We start from the raw sequence: 15,563 nt of genomic DNA on the forward strand, positions 1-15,563 counted from the left end.
AGCACAGTTTTATTTCTCCCTTCCACAAATAAGTTTCTAACTATGCTTCTTCCCTTCTGTCATTATTTCATGCAATATGAGTAGAATAGAAACATTGCTTCTTCAAGCAAGGAGTATTCAATACTTAATTCTAAGTGCTTTTACCTGTCCTTCCTGACAGAAGATAACTCCTTAACAATAAAAATAATTGCAGTTGCTTCGTTCAACCGCTTCATTCAAATACCTGATTTAGGTGATTTGACCTAGTTTGGGTAATGAAACATCTGCAAGAAAACAAGCAAGCTCAGAGAGCCCCAAGGACCCCTCATTTCAACCTTGGAAGAACAAATATTCTCTTCTATTGGTATCTCATGTACAGACAGTTCTGAACTGGAGTTACAAAGGGCTTTGGATGGGAGAATTGATAAAAACAGTCTGAACTACTGAAATTACAAAAGGATGCAACAGCAGATGCTCAGGAGATAAACATACCTTCTTCTTAACATCAGCTTGTGCTCTTGCCAGGGCCCGCTGTAGCCTCTCTTCCTGCAATTGTCTCTGCTGCCTGATCTTTTCTTCTCTCATCCTGGCCAAATAAAAGGGCAGGTTAAAAGTTACCATTGCAAGTCACATAAGCCCAAAATTGTCTTGGGAGAATTCTACTGGTTTGTGTCATATACAGCATTGGATCCACTAAGGACTTTGCTCTTCACATAACGCTATGTTGAAAGCCTCTTCGGGAATGAAAGAACTGGCTCCAAAGGGCTTAAATGCTATCTGATTCATTATCTTAGCTGGTTCTGGGATTGGTATCGTATGTTGATAAACTATCCATAGCATGTACTCTGCAAAAAAGAGTTTTTCAGAACCTTTATTGAAAGGTTCTGAAGTTCAAACTCAGTTTCCTGCATCCTTATTAAACCTGTATGATTTAGTAAGCAAACCCAGATGATGCTTGTAAGGCCAGATATTTCTATGCCTGTAATGTAAGAGAACAAGATTCATCCATGTCATACTATTCCAGTTCATTTGATAGCATTAACAATAGCACTTGGACTTATACACCGCATCACAGTGCTTTAAAGCACTCTTAGTATGTTGCCCCCAAACATCTGGGACCTCATTTTACTGACCTCGGTAGGGTGGAAGGATGAATCAACCTTGAGCCGTTCAGAATCGAACACCTGGAGTGAACACCTGCGCCACCATGGCTCTTTGATGCTCTTACCATGCTCTTACCATGCATACAAAGTAGCTTTGACGGCAACAAATATCAGCATCAATAAGATTAACTAGAAGATGCACAGAAGGAGGTGGAGGAGGAATGTAATCATTCTGTTGAAGGCATATTGGAGTCATCTCTTTGAATAGGGTTTTTATCTTACCTCATTCTTCGCTCTTTCTCTTTGGCTTTCTCAGCTTGTTCTATCTTTCCTGGAGGGACTCTCTCAAGGCATTCTAGTAAGTCATCTAACTGGTGTTCTATAACAGTAAGCATCTGCAAGGTTCCCAGGTTTGCCTCATTCTCTCCAATGCAGCGGCGATAGACTTCCAATACCTTTCGATGCAAGCTCACCAACATTTTGTCCTGAAAATTAAGGACCAATAGTGAACTTTCAGGCCTCAGAAATCTAGATATTGGGACTCTTAACATCAGCTTTTTGAATTATATTAATAATTCAAAAGTGCTCCCATCTGAACTGCGTGTTAAGAAACCCAGCTGTGACATGGGGTCTTGATAGCAGGAGAGAACCAAAAACATACAGAAAGAATTTGAATCTCTCCAGATGTGGAGAACTACAGAACGTAAAGCATCATGAAGCATTGCATATACATGCACACGCAAATGCTTAGATGAGTTCACATCTGATCTCTGTTTTCTTCAACAAGGTTGTGACTTCAACAGCATGCCACCTAAATCTCCACCGTGTTTTTTTTTTAACCTTTTTTTGGGATCTGGGTAAAGAATGTCAGGGAAATAGCATGAAATGGAGATTTCCGGTATCACTTTACCCTGTACAAGATCACAGCACTGTTTCTGACATCAGAATAGAGAATCCAAGTTATCTTGTGGACTGTGGAGCATGGTCTTATGATCTTTCCCCTTGGAGGAAAAGTAGCCATTTCCCGTTTGCACCATTCAATGGCACTACATGTACCTTCTGATCTTCAGGTTCAAGCTTTATCAATTGGCTTGATGTTTATACATACCTGAACATCGGCTTTGTACTCCCCAAAAGAAAAGACGCGTGCTTTAAGTTCCAGGTCTGCTGCTGTCTCCTCCTCTTTAACGATGTTGGCTTGCAGAGTGATAGCAAGCATTTTCAGTTGTTCTATTTCACGATCCCTAATCCAGAAAAGAATGAAGTCATTTTTTGAACGAGTTTGACATGAGTAATTTTATACCATGCAATTACTTGGAAAGATGAGCTAATTCAATATCTGCTCAATTCTTACTCAGTTTTCAAGCATTTTCTTTGGAGCTGTAAGTGAGAAGCTTTCCACTGGCAAGATCATCTTTTTTCAACTCCCAGATCCTGAATTTTCCCAGCCCCTCTATACAGGTAGTCCTCAAGTTATAAATGTAATGGAGCCTGCCCATTCCATTCATAACCCAAGGATTCATGGGAGTGAATCTCGTACTTTGAACAAGATCACTTCCTCCCTTTGCCCACTCATTTGCTAATCGAATGTGAGGCTCGTTAAGTGCACATGAGATATTTCAGGGTGGGGAAGGCGGTGGGGGGCCTACTGATGAAACAGGCCACCTGCCTAAGATCACCCAAGGCCGACCCACTGAAATATCTCATTGCTTTCCCTCCCACCCAACCAGGTCACTTACTGTGTCAATCTACTAAGCTGTGTCCTTTCCAGCCTCTCAGCCATGTGCACCCCTCTGCAGTTCTGTTTACCCCTGCACAGGCCTCATCTGGCACGTTGCAGGCCATCACCCAATGTGCTGGGTGATGCCTCCGGAGGTCCAAACGGAGCATTGGAGGGGTGGATCCGCTCCTGCGAACCTCCCATTTTGACCGGCAACGTGCCGGATGAGGCCTGCACAGGCCTAAACGGAGCATCAGAGGGCAGGCCCACTCCTCTGAACCTCTATTTTGGCCAGCAAAGTGCAGGATGAATGTTGCAGAGCCTCTGCGGTTGTTCATTAAGGGCAACCAACTGCCGTGGTACTGCAAGATTCATAGGTTCGGGACTTGTTCATAAATGCTAAGGTGCACTTATTGGTAACTTCAAACATTTGCTGAGGGATCGCTTGTAACCCCAGGATTACCTGTACTATTGACAAAGTTTTGTGATGTTTTGCCAGCATCCCTCCATTTGTTCCACGTAATTAGCTTTTTGTACTTTTCTCTTGACACAAATGCTGGTTGGCTCCATGGGAGAACTGGGTACAACAGTAGAATAGTGGCTGCAGGATACTGCTCCTGATATAAAGTGTATAAAGTTGATTGGGGGTCCTTTTCAGGAGGGAGCACAAGTGTCTTTGAGATTGCTGAACCAGTTAACACTTGAAAAAAAATTCTGGGTAAACTTAATCTGATCATCGTCTTCCTTACTATTTATTTACTAGATTTTTATCCTGCTTTTATTATTTTATAAGTAGCTTAAAAGCAGCAAACATACCTAATGCTCCTTCTGCTATGTTCTCCACAACCACCCCCCTTTAAAATGATTTGGGCTGAGTGACTGGTCCAAGGTCACCCAGCTGGCTTTCATGCCTAAGGCAGGACTAGAATTTGCAATCTCCTGTACCTCAACCACCAGGCCAAACTGGCTCTCTATGCTGAGATGCTTTATATTAGTATTTAAATCATAATAATTACTGTTAACAATGTTTTATCGTGTAAACTAGCATGTGCACATTTTAACTAAAGCTGTAACTCTTAACATTTGTGGCAATCTGAACTATTTAAAATCTTTCAGCTTATGGAAACACACAAGACTGTATGTAAGTAATGCAGCAGCTGGCAGAAATAGGTGAACGGAGGCTGGTGTATCTTGACATCTCCTGATCCTTTACTCTCAAAAGTGGAGTGGAAGAAATCGTTTGCGAACCTTACAAATGTCTCTTCCCTTTTTGTTTCTCACAATAGATGCTAATACGTCTGGGGCTACAGGAGATGTAGGGAGATGTGAGGGAGAACATTTTTTTAACAGTACGGCAGAAAAACAATACTGTGTTGTTGAATGATAAAGAAATAATGGCTGAGTTGCTCGTGTTTGGAAAGAAACAGAGAACATCCTTGTAGTTGCCAGGGATTATTATGGGCAATCATTTGTAACTGCTTACATTTTATTGCGTGTGCTTTCCAAAGTGTGCCGGAGCTCATCCAAGGTTTCCTCTGTCTCCTGAGAATTCTGAATCAGAGACAAGTTCTGTTCTTCCAGCTCTGTAAAAAGCTGCAGCAGCTGGTGTGGATCTGTAAAGTATAATTCAGGTACCTGCCAAGGAAAGTATTTATGAAGGAGTTCCCATATTGTTAATCAAATGTACAGGTTGAGAGAAAAAACAATCTTTGTTTATTCTGGATAAGCTTTGCTAATCATTTCTCCACAGCACTGATAAAAAAGTTAAATTATAGCTAATCTTACTGGCAAGAAAATGGCGAAAGAGAGAAAAACAATTATCTATCTCAACTGTGAGATGGGAAGCAGATAAATTTAATATAAAAGTAAATAAATAAAATATCTACAATCTCTATCTTTATTTAGCTATCTACCTAGTTATCATCTCTCTCTGTCAATCATCTATATCTTTGTGACGTACTTCAATAAGTACACCCAATTCAGCTAATAAAGAAGTTACACGTTAGACTGGGTCTCTGAAAATCCTATTTGATGATAGAGTTCCCTGGCGAATATTACTTCTTCCAAACTAGATTATTGAGTAAATAAGGAAATATTAAATAAGAAAAAATCCCATCCATGTGACCACCTTGGGCAGAGCGGGCAACTCATAATCTGTGTACAGCCCAACCACATTTTCCACAATGTCAGGACTGTGTTATCAAAATTCAAGATGAAAATTGTAATTTTTAATGGTGGGATTGTCCTCCATTGTTTAGTTTAAACTTTTCAGTACCTTTTAAGCAACTCATTTTTTTTGTACTATTTCACCTTAAGAATACCAGCTTAAAAATTAATTAATTAATTAATTGCTGAGCTCCATCAATGCTGCAGTTATATGCTAAAAACATTGAATTACTGACCTCATCATCATCTTCATCAGATAATTCTGAACTAATTTTTTCTTCTGATGGGGCAATCTGCACACTCCTGTAGAGGTTATTCTTGAGTCAGTTGTTTACAGGGATTATAATGCAATATTTATTTAATAGCTTATCTTGCTGATCCCTCAACATGCATTTTGAACTGGAATTGGAAATGGATTACAAGGCACTATTTTCCACTTTGTGGAAAGTTGAAAGAGATGACAGGATATCCATAGATGAAAAATATTAAACTGATTCAATCATTTATCCTCTTTCTCTGGAACTCTGGGAATTGTAGTTTTTTTTTTTCAGGAAATCACACACTTTTCTTACAGATTATTTTAAAAATGCCCTTATGCTATGTTCATCTGATGACTACCTAGACACAATCAGACAATTTTCTTGGCCATGTTATGAAAGTAGTTTGCCATTACTTTCTTTTGGGAATTTTTTTTCCTGCTTTCATGTCTAGCCAACAGGATTTACTTCTCCTTAGCTTTTGCTAAGTTCAGCTACATGCTACTAGCTGTTTTCTTTCAGTTAATGGTTGGACTTCCTTCTCTCCTGCATCCATTTTCCCCCCAGAAGGGTGACAACATTTCACGGCAAATTTTCAAAAGGGGAATATAGAGGCAAAAGAAGGGAAGTCCCATTAGAAAACCAGAGAGCTATTTCTACAACAGTGGATACATAATTCTGAAGAGTGGAAGTAGAAAGAGAGGATTGAAGATGCAATTATAAATTGATGTAAACCGACATCATCATGGAGTGGCTCACGAGGTTAGAACACTGGGCTGACAATCTGCACGCCTGCATTCAAGACCCACTGCTCCCGTGATGAAGCTGAGCTCCTGTCACATGCTCCAGTTCCTGCCAGCCTAGCAGTTTGAAAGCGGGCAACTGCAAGTAGATTTATGGGTATCACTTCAGTGGGCAATTTCACAAGGACCTGAAAGAAGCCCTCAACTTGGCATCTTCCAGGCAATGATGATGTCACCAGCAAATCCTTTCACTACAGAAGCACTTCCTGCTTCCGACATGGAGAAAAAACCTGACACCATGTAAATTGGCAATATATACAAAGCTTGACTTGCATAAGCCACAGGCATTTATATATATTGCTCCACACATCTTACATCTTTGCATTTGTTCTCATTTGAGAGGGCAAAAGGCATAATTTGAAAGACGTGCTGCTGTAAGATAGTATACTATGATATTTTCCTGTGAGATCCAATACTCAATATTGGTGACTTTGATTCCTCTCTGTCTCTCTCCCAATTCACTTCCCTGACATACTTACGGCTTTCTGCTTTGTTGGGACTTTACAGTCTGCCTAGAAGATACTCGGCTTAATTTGAAAGATTCCTTTCTAGACAAAATTTGGCTTGGCGTTCTAGAAGTAGAAGGTTCTACATTGGTGATGTCAAAACTAGAATGTTTTGTTGTGCTTGCTATTCGACGTCGGCCCTTGTCTTGAGATTCTTGAATATCCTTTCCTGAACCTGAATATAGAAAAGCCCATTAATTGTGTGATCCCCATCTAAGTGTTACTATTTAGAGAGGGGGGAAAAAAGTGGGGGGGGGGAGACGATTACTGGTAAGCCATGACAGAAAGAGGCATAGGTATATTTGTAAGTTTTGTTCATTTTAATGACTAAAAGTTTGATTCAGTTTATGAACACAGCCAAAAGAAAAGAGAACACCCACCTCTCCATTTACACCTCTGTGAAGGTGTCCTCTGAAATATATATTTTAAATGTAAATCTGTGATGGCATGTGGTGAGGAGGTTGATTCTGAGGGAGGGAGGGGTGCATTCCAAAGGAGAAAGAGGCAACTCAGCTGACATATTATATATGAGAGAAAGAGGGTGAAGACAGCTCTTCCCTAATAGTTCACAGAGTATATATTGTAAATACAGACAGTATAGTGCTCGGCATGGTATGGTTTTATGAAACAATAAAGAACTCAGCTTGGATGAATCATCACAGGCCGTTCCTGGTTTTGGCCCTGACATATTCTTTAATATGTATTTTTGTGCACATTTGGGATTGTGAGTTAAGATATGAAAAGTGTGAATTTTGTCATGAGTCCATGCTCTAGATATAATAATTTTTAACATTATCAATAATGTATTTGTTTCAAACAATTGAAGAACCAGATAACTACATGCAATAAAAATTAATGGGAAAAGCCATAGTGCATGAAGAATAAAATATTAGTACTAAATAATGGATTTACAATTATAACATTTGAAATTCATTATTTTTAATTAATTAAATCTATAGAACTAGGTTTATTATATCATTTTAAGAAATAAGAGTTGCTTGACAGTGAAATGGGTGGCATATACATTTAATAAATCAATAAAATAATTAAATAATTAAAACTCTGTATAAAATGCTAATCATTAGTATTAATATTGATATCATTTCTATTTTTCATTCTTCCAAAAAGAAATGTTTATAATCAAGGGAAGGGAAGGGGGCCTTTTTTCTGTTAATGCCAATGAAACTGTACACAGATCTAGTACTGAGAAAGAAAAGTCATATGATGAAAATCTGTGTCGGTCATACTTTTTCCTCAATGTTGCTCATTGTTTTTGACAGTAAGCAACTGCAGAATAAACTTATCTTTCCTAACACTGAAGACTGAAAAAAAAGACCAAAGTCTCGTAATTTATGAGTCTCATTAGTTACCCTTTAAATATAAGCAAATACAAGGAAAATAGAAATTAGAGCAGGGGTGTCAAACTTGCAGCATGTGATAAGTCACTTGATGATGCTGTGATGACACGAGTTTGATACCCCTGAATTAGAGCAACATAAGTAATAATAAAATAAACATGATGAGAAATACCACTATCTGAAGCATTTTAAATACTTTAATAATAGCATTTTGCTCACTTTCTCACTCTTGAGAGGTTCATGAGTCTTTTATTATTCCCCATGTTATAAATATGTCTGAAACAAGACATATTTTACCATAACTTGATATATCCCGTCAAGGTTAAAACTGTCCTACTCAGTTATATCAAGCCAAGGCGCTTGTGACTAAACAAAGGCAGATAGTAACACTCACAAGTGCCTACATCCAACACATCAAGCAAAAAGATATTCATTAGCTGTTAGATCATAATGAGATATTAAAAATAGGTACATTGATTTCCCCATGTTCTTTGGCAAATGACTTTATTCATCACCTTCTGGAAAAACTGCATAGAAAAATGATAGTAAATAACCAGTAATTTTCTTCTCTTAGTCTGAGGGTCAATTCACAGAATAAATGGATAAGCCAATCATTTTAGAAAACACATATTCATACTATAATTTTACAGGATGGACAAAGGTCATCTCAAAATTGGGTTGTTTTGTTTCATCCATGTGGATATGTGTGCATGGGAAGCAAAATGCTTTCAGAAGGAGAAAGAAAAAAAGATACTCAGAGTACCATTTGAGTACTGGTGTGAAATACCTCAAGAAAACTAAAATGTTTGCAGTGGTAAAAAGTTGGCTCAACTATTTTCATTTTTTTTAAATGTAAAAATAACTCTATTTGATTTTGCCTCAAAATGGACTCCACAGCCTGTTTTAATAATATAAAAGAAAGAAGAAACATAAAAATGGGGTAACATGAATGTATGGAGTATAATCTGAACAATGATAGCTGAATGGAAGCTCCTTTAATACTAATTAATTTGACAAGATAGTAGAATTTACCTGTTTAATGTGGAAGTTCTCTATACTATTATTTTTATTTTCTGTAACTGTACCATATGGCTTTGCTTCTGATTGGTTTCTTCTGAAGATGGATGAGATTCAGCAATAGTCTCTGAAGATCTATTGTTATTTCTATGCGGATCTGAGAATCACACACAGTCTTGGGATTATGGAAGTGCTTACCTTTTGACTGTACTGATTTTTCCTCTTTATTGTCAGAATTGAATTTATTTGCCTTTTCTTTCATCCGCCGTCTTTCACGTTCTTCCCGCCATTCTTTGGGAGATAGTTGGTAGAGGAAATCCTTGAACACCACATACTCCTGCAAAGTGTCCTCAAATCGGGCTATCTCACTGAAGAAAAGAAACAGTCATTGCATCAAGAGCGAATGGGGATTACTCTGCAGCACTTCCAAAGGACACTGTTGTAGAAAATTGGGATAGGTATTAGGTATAAAACTCCTCTCCCCAAGTACATATTCCCGGGGAAAATAAATTGTTAACCATAAATGTTTTAGACATGAAGAATGCTGGACAAGACACCAGGAGACAGTAAGAGTGCTGGGAAGTGCAACTGCAAGAAGGTAACATTTAAAATATATGAATGGATGGATGGATGAATATCCCTAAAATATCCCTTAATTTTACTCTGAATGCTTTGGTAGAAGATAAACAATACTTTTTATTTTGCCTGAAGTTAGGACATCTTCATAAAAAGCATATGGCAATACTGATGCGTGATTGTCTTTGTGGGTTGGACATGAGAAGAATCTGGTCTATCAGGATTCCCATCTTTTTCCTGATGCCATTTACTGGTACTCTGTGGCCCCATACTGCTACCATAATGCTGATTCCTCTGAAGTGACTCCATTGTCTCTTTTCTTCTGCTTTCAAAGAAGAGATTCAGACAAGGCTAAATGAAACTTGTCCCAGCAGGTGGCAGCATCTAGCTGACCTTGCCAAGTCATCAAGGTCAGAAAATGTATTTCTTAGATGGCTATCATTAAATCTCAGAGCAATAATAAAAAAAAAATCCATTCTGGAAAACATAATGGAAAACGAGTTTCATATTCTTGCCAAGAAAACAACATTCTTGTATCTATGTAATCATCCAAGGTCAAACTTAATTCAAAGAAGACTGAATCTTTTAAATGAAATTTTAATTGATTTTGATCAATTGACCAATATAATTGAACATTTCCAGGCAGCAACTCTTGGAGCAAAAACACCATTAGTTTTTCAGGGGAGTGCTTTATTTTAAAATAATTCCTGAAACAGGTCTAATTCACTTTTTCTAATATTGAATTAGAAGAATAGCAACTTTCATTTTTAATTTTAATACATTCCAAAGTATTTCTTTCCATCTTCTCAAATGTTTCATAGACAAGGTCAATGGAAATAACAGCACTAATTGTTATCTTTGGGGACATGATTTTTTTTTTATACCAATCTATGGATTTAAAATTGGAGAGAGAAACAAATGGAAACCTATAAAATCTTGTTACCCATAATTCAGGCATATAATTAATAATTTCAAGCACAAACATTTAGCATGTCATAAAGATCTATAGAACTAGTGTACTTTTAACTGTATTGGAACATCCAGGAAAGGGAAACAGGGAGGAAGGAAAATATACCCTGGATTATATCTTCTGTAACTGCTACCTTTGGATGTTCATCATTTGCGCTGTCAATTCTCGGATCTCAATTATTTTCTCCAGTTTTGCTTTGGTTTCTTTTTCAGCACTAAGAAAGAAGAAATAAAGGCAGAAATTACCTGCAAAGCATGACCAGAGATAAGAAATATCACAATTAAGGAAGATCTCAAAGTTTTAGGCCATCATGAAAAGCCAGAGGCAATGATTAGGGCAATATAAATTTCATCCTGGTGATATTCCATTTCTCTCCTTTCCCCGGTCCTTTCCTTCTTGTCTCTACCCATATATTGGTTGAGAATTTGGTTGAAGAATATGTAGAATGTAATAATTCTCGGTCAAGTTAGTTTGACAACTAGATGACACAAGAATGGGGTGACCCACTTTTCCATGGTCAACTGTGGAGGGATCATATAACAATAGCACTTACTCATAGAGTGCTCCATAGTGCTTTATTGCAACTTTCATCTACCTGTGAATTTCTGTTGAATCTTTTAATCAACTTGTCTGGTAAACACTCTCTTTAAGGTGGGGGGGTGGGGTGCACAGCCTACATGTTAGCTAGAGAACAGGAAGGCAGCTCTCCTATACTGTCAGCATAGATTCAATTCTAGATCTTCAATATGAGCTCTCTTTTTTTTAAATCATAGAAAAAGTTCTGCTAGCCTGGGTGGGAAGTGGAAGACATCTAGCTAACTAGCTTAAGGAAACTTAACTGCTTGCTGTTAGATTACCTAGCAGATTTGTAACTCTTTAAAATATCAGTAGGTGGGTTTTCTTGTGTTTGTTAAACAAAAAGAAAGAATAGTATAGAAATAAATTGACTCATGAATTATTTGGCATCTGAATCCCAGTAGAAAATATTTGACAAATAAATCAAGTCCCTATTATGAATTCCATGAAGAATTTCATTAACTCTGAATAGGTTTCTTAAAGCAGCAGTGGTTTTTTTCCTCCAGGGCCTAGGCAGAAGTTTGAGTAGCCTTTGCATTCTTTAAGGGATAGCTGAGAGAGGCTGCATTTGAGGAGATCTGAAGCACAAGGATCTGTCTACAAGAGAGTCAAGGTGAATAACTCTGAGTCATGATGCAAAACCCCTGACATGCATATCTGTATCAGACATTGGGATGCAATAATATAAGGGTGATGTTTGTCTGATGAGATCACAGTGTTTCTCTTTTTGACACAAACTCACTTTGCTACAGGATATATGGTGTCACTTCTGAATCATTCTCAGAGCATGTGAAAGTCTAGCACAGGGGTGTCAAACTGGCGGCCTGCAGGCTGGATACATCACACGCAGGCCACACCAACCCCAGCTCCATGAAGGGGGAAAAAAAGTCGCGATATATCGTGTGACAGCAACATGACATGGTGAGTTTGATACCCGTGCTCTAGCAGGTTCATCCCCAATGAAAGCATTAGAGGCAGAATGCTCAAAGATATGATTTGACTGTCCACAGTATGCTGAAGTTGCACAGACCTCTCCCTCTCTCTCGGGATATAAGCTGCTGTGTTTTGTTGAAACTAGAAATTCAGGATGTCTTTTCTGAAATAATCTGTTCTCCAGTCTTAAGGGAGAAGGTGAGCATCACTTAAGTTACTCCTTTAGTTCAGCAAGCATCTCTGACCACCCTTTTCAGACCGGTTATGAAAATGATGTGTCAGATATTTCAACCTTTGTCTGCCTGTGTGTGCCTATGATTATATTTTCTTCAATATGTTAATTCTACAAAAGTATTGGGGGGGACGGGACGACCCAAAGCCAACATTGTAATTCTTCCCCCTCTGATATCATACCCCACCATGCCCTCAGTATTCCTGGGAGATTTCCCCCCAAAACGATCAAGTGCCCCTTTTGTCCAATATGATTGCAGAGATGCTTGTAGGAAGCTCCTGCAACACTTAGTGCCAGATTTTATGTCTCCTACTGAAAACTGCAGAACTTCCCCAGGACTTGAGATGTCTATGAACTCTATAGCACAGATCCTGTAGTTCAGTGTTACATTTTCAGAGCCAGGGCAGAGTTTCTGTCATTCTCTTTCAGGAACTCATCAAACATGGCAGCGTCCTTTTCCAAGTCTTCTTCAGCTTTTTCCAGCCTTGCTTCTTCTTCCACTGCCAGATTTTCTAGTTTCTGAATTTCATCTTTTTTCACAGTTACAGCGTACTGAAATGTAAGTCAAAAGTGATTGAGAAAGGAAGGCCCAGTAACGTCTCTTTTCAGTTAATGGACAATTTATCATCTCGGTAGTTTAGAAACTGGCTGTTCTATTACTAAAAGAGTTCTGCTTCTATGTGAAACTCCTCTTCTCCTCTTCTCCCCATCTTTGCTATTACCCTCAAACTGTCCAATGATTTCTATCTTTCTCTTTTTAACAGCTACACTCTTATAAACAGATAACGGGTAACAGCCACTTACGGGAGATAGGTGGTGCAGAATTTCATAAACAGACATGGTAAGATGTACCTATATCTGTGTTTATCTATACAGATATACAATTTGTGCACACAAACCCACCTTTTTCTAGACATGGGAAAATATGCTGTGGTTATAAATAGAATATGATATGACCATGTATAGAACTTACTCTATGTATGCAGAGTAGCCCATGGCACAAGCCATTTAGCATCTTCCACTAGGCAATTTACTGAAATGATTCCTCATGTTAAAAGCTACCACTGAATTGCCACGAAGCAACTTCATTTACTCCTGGCATTTGTAATCAGCCCTTCCCTTTGCAAAGCGTTCAGAATCAAATTGGTGCTGATTCATCCCATGTTATCCTTGTAATAATCCTTGCAATATTTTGATTGGAAAGAGTTTCCCCCAAGGCCTTCCAGTGAATTTGATGACCAAAAAAAAAAAAAAGACTTGACCCCAGTTGCAAACTGACACACAGGCAACACCGCTAGAACAAAAGGAAATACCTGCAGCAAGAACATCTGCCGTTTCTGATTGATGTAATCATGCATGGTCTCTCTCTCTACAACCTGGTCTGGGGGGAAAAGAAAGAAAAGAAAGAAAGAAGGAAGGAGGGAAGGAAAAAAGGAGGGGCAGCTGTGCAAGTCACAACATCCAAATGCAGCCTGACACAGTGAAGTGAGAGACAATGCCTTTAGCAGAGCTTTCAAAATCTCTTTGACTGAGTTGGTTGAGAGGTATTCGCAGGCAATGATTTTACAACCTCCATAGTTTAGAAACTGCCCTGTTCCATGACTAAAAGTGTTCTGCTTCTATGTGAAACTGCTTCTTGTCTCTTCTATTCATCTTTATTCTATTTATTTCATTTAATCTTCTTTTCTGAGCGCTTGTAACTAATAGTTGAATCTTTTTATCAGGGACTTTTTAGATATGCATCTGACTAGTGTGCATTACAGCATCAGATATCATTTCCAGAGGCAGCAGGCTTTTGTAGAATTTGATGCCCTTAAAAAACTCTTTCATATGCTAATGACTCTATGATAAGAGCCCATCAGAAACTTCCAAACTCTGGTGAATCTCATTTACATTGCAGAGTGTTTTAGAAACATTTTGAAGACACTTAAGAAAATTTTATTCATCTTATACTCCAATTTATGGTCAAGATGTTAAGCGAATTTTAAGCTGAGCCTATAAAAAGAAGAGTCCATACTTTCCCCTTTATGGTAAGATCTTTCCCGAAATTATTTGCATAGATGTTTCCTTAATGACTTATTTTTTTAAAAAAATCCCAATCAACAAATGAAAAATTATATAAACGTTAATAAGCAGAGGCCTGCTGCTTTGGCTATTTCCCTATTCAAAATAATCCTTCCTTCCCAACTGTTTTTCTCTTAAAAGCTTGGAACAAATAACTCCAAATGTGTTTTACTTTTGAATGACAATGCTAACCAGAGACAGGAAGAGACTAGTTTACCTAAAGCAAGTTTGTATCCTCACATAGATCAGATTTTTGGGAAACAATGTCTAAAATTATTTCAGTCTGAATGTGAAAAAATGAGAATCTGAAGCTGGAAGCTTTATACAATGTATGTTCTGATACCAAGTAATTATCCTGCTAAATTGCAGCCTAGAATCAGAATGCTTTCCTCAACTACCTTTAGTAACTGCTATCTTCCAGGAGATGCTTTCTCTGAGCATTTTGAGTCGTTCGGCTTCTGCTGCTAACTCCTTGTCCTCAGCTTCTTCTTCCATTTGGATCGCTCTCTTGAATCCCGACTGTTTGGAACTCTGCAGAGTGGAGCAAGTCATCTTCTCGTGGACTTTCAAAGTCTTCCGTCGCTCTCGCTCCTAAAGGAAGAACGAGTTGATTAAATGCTCCCTTGGTTATCAGAGGCCTCACAAGATGGCTGCCCCAGCAAAAGTGTATCTCCAGCATAAAGGACCCTATAAGAAAATGCAGCTGCTCAGGAGGTCAAAATGGAATTGTATTTTGTAACATTGGAGCTAATTATTCACGCTGTGAGATCAGTTATACTGTGTATGAAATATACAGAATACAGAATAACAGAGTTGGAAGGCTTCTGGTCCAACCTCCAACTCAAGCTGGAGACCCTATACTGCACCACATACTTGGACTCTCTAAAAAAAATGGGGCCTAGCATCCTTGTCTCAGAACTGACTATGAAATTAGCTTTGATGCTGCTATTCCACATTTGTTTAATCTAGTGCCGAGCAAGACTATATACACACACACAAAAAAACCCAAAGATCAGGCTTCCTTAACCAGCTGCCTTCCAGTTGGATTGAGTTCCAGATACCATAATCTCCAGCTAGCATAGCCAATCATTTTCAGTGGATGGTACTGGATTCCAATCTTACAAGAAAGAAGATTCTCTCTATCCATGCAGTCAGAACATTCAATTCTCTCTTATCATCTGTAGTCTTTTTTTTTATTTTAAAAAAGCTCTCCCCACTTCAGCTTCAGTTGCACTTTTGACTTTTTTACAGAACCGCTGGTGTATCTTATTATTTAATACACAAAGTTTTTCTAAAAGTCTCA

The 15,563-nt window shown here is 38.3% G+C and overlaps 1 protein-coding gene and 1 long non-coding RNA gene across 3 annotated transcripts in view; one reads left to right on the forward strand and one right to left on the reverse strand.

Moving 5' to 3' along the window:
- The window catches only part of LOC148126839 (uncharacterized), a 400,892-nt gene that overhangs the window by 179,113 nt on the left and 206,216 nt on the right, over positions 1 to 15,563 (forward strand). The window lies entirely within an intron of this gene.
- CFAP100 (cilia and flagella associated protein 100) overlaps positions 1 to 15,563 on the reverse strand; it is a 30,476-nt gene that overhangs the window by 2,055 nt on the left and 12,858 nt on the right. For both annotated transcript variants that reach the window (XM_087923764.1, XM_087923765.1), the window contains 11 exons: positions 14,659 to 14,851; positions 13,510 to 13,577; positions 12,585 to 12,748; positions 10,589 to 10,669; positions 9,108 to 9,277; positions 6,508 to 6,709; positions 5,205 to 5,271; positions 4,286 to 4,437; positions 2,191 to 2,326; positions 1,365 to 1,567; positions 472 to 565 (listed from right to left, as the gene is read on the reverse strand). In XM_087923764.1, coding sequence (XP_087779890.1) covers positions 472 to 565; positions 1,365 to 1,567; positions 2,191 to 2,326; positions 4,286 to 4,437; positions 5,205 to 5,271; positions 6,508 to 6,709; positions 9,108 to 9,277; positions 10,589 to 10,669; positions 12,585 to 12,748; positions 13,510 to 13,577; positions 14,659 to 14,851 — 1,530 coding nt within the window. The remainder of the gene's footprint in view (positions 1 to 471; positions 566 to 1,364; positions 1,568 to 2,190; positions 2,327 to 4,285; positions 4,438 to 5,204; positions 5,272 to 6,507; positions 6,710 to 9,107; positions 9,278 to 10,588; positions 10,670 to 12,584; positions 12,749 to 13,509; positions 13,578 to 14,658; positions 14,852 to 15,563) is intronic.

This window comes from Pseudonaja textilis, chromosome 2 (genome assembly GCF_049901715.1).
Source record: "Pseudonaja textilis isolate UNSWEBS1 chromosome 2, rPseTex1.2, whole genome shotgun sequence".
Taxonomy (NCBI): Eukaryota; Metazoa; Chordata; class Lepidosauria; order Squamata; family Elapidae; genus Pseudonaja; species Pseudonaja textilis.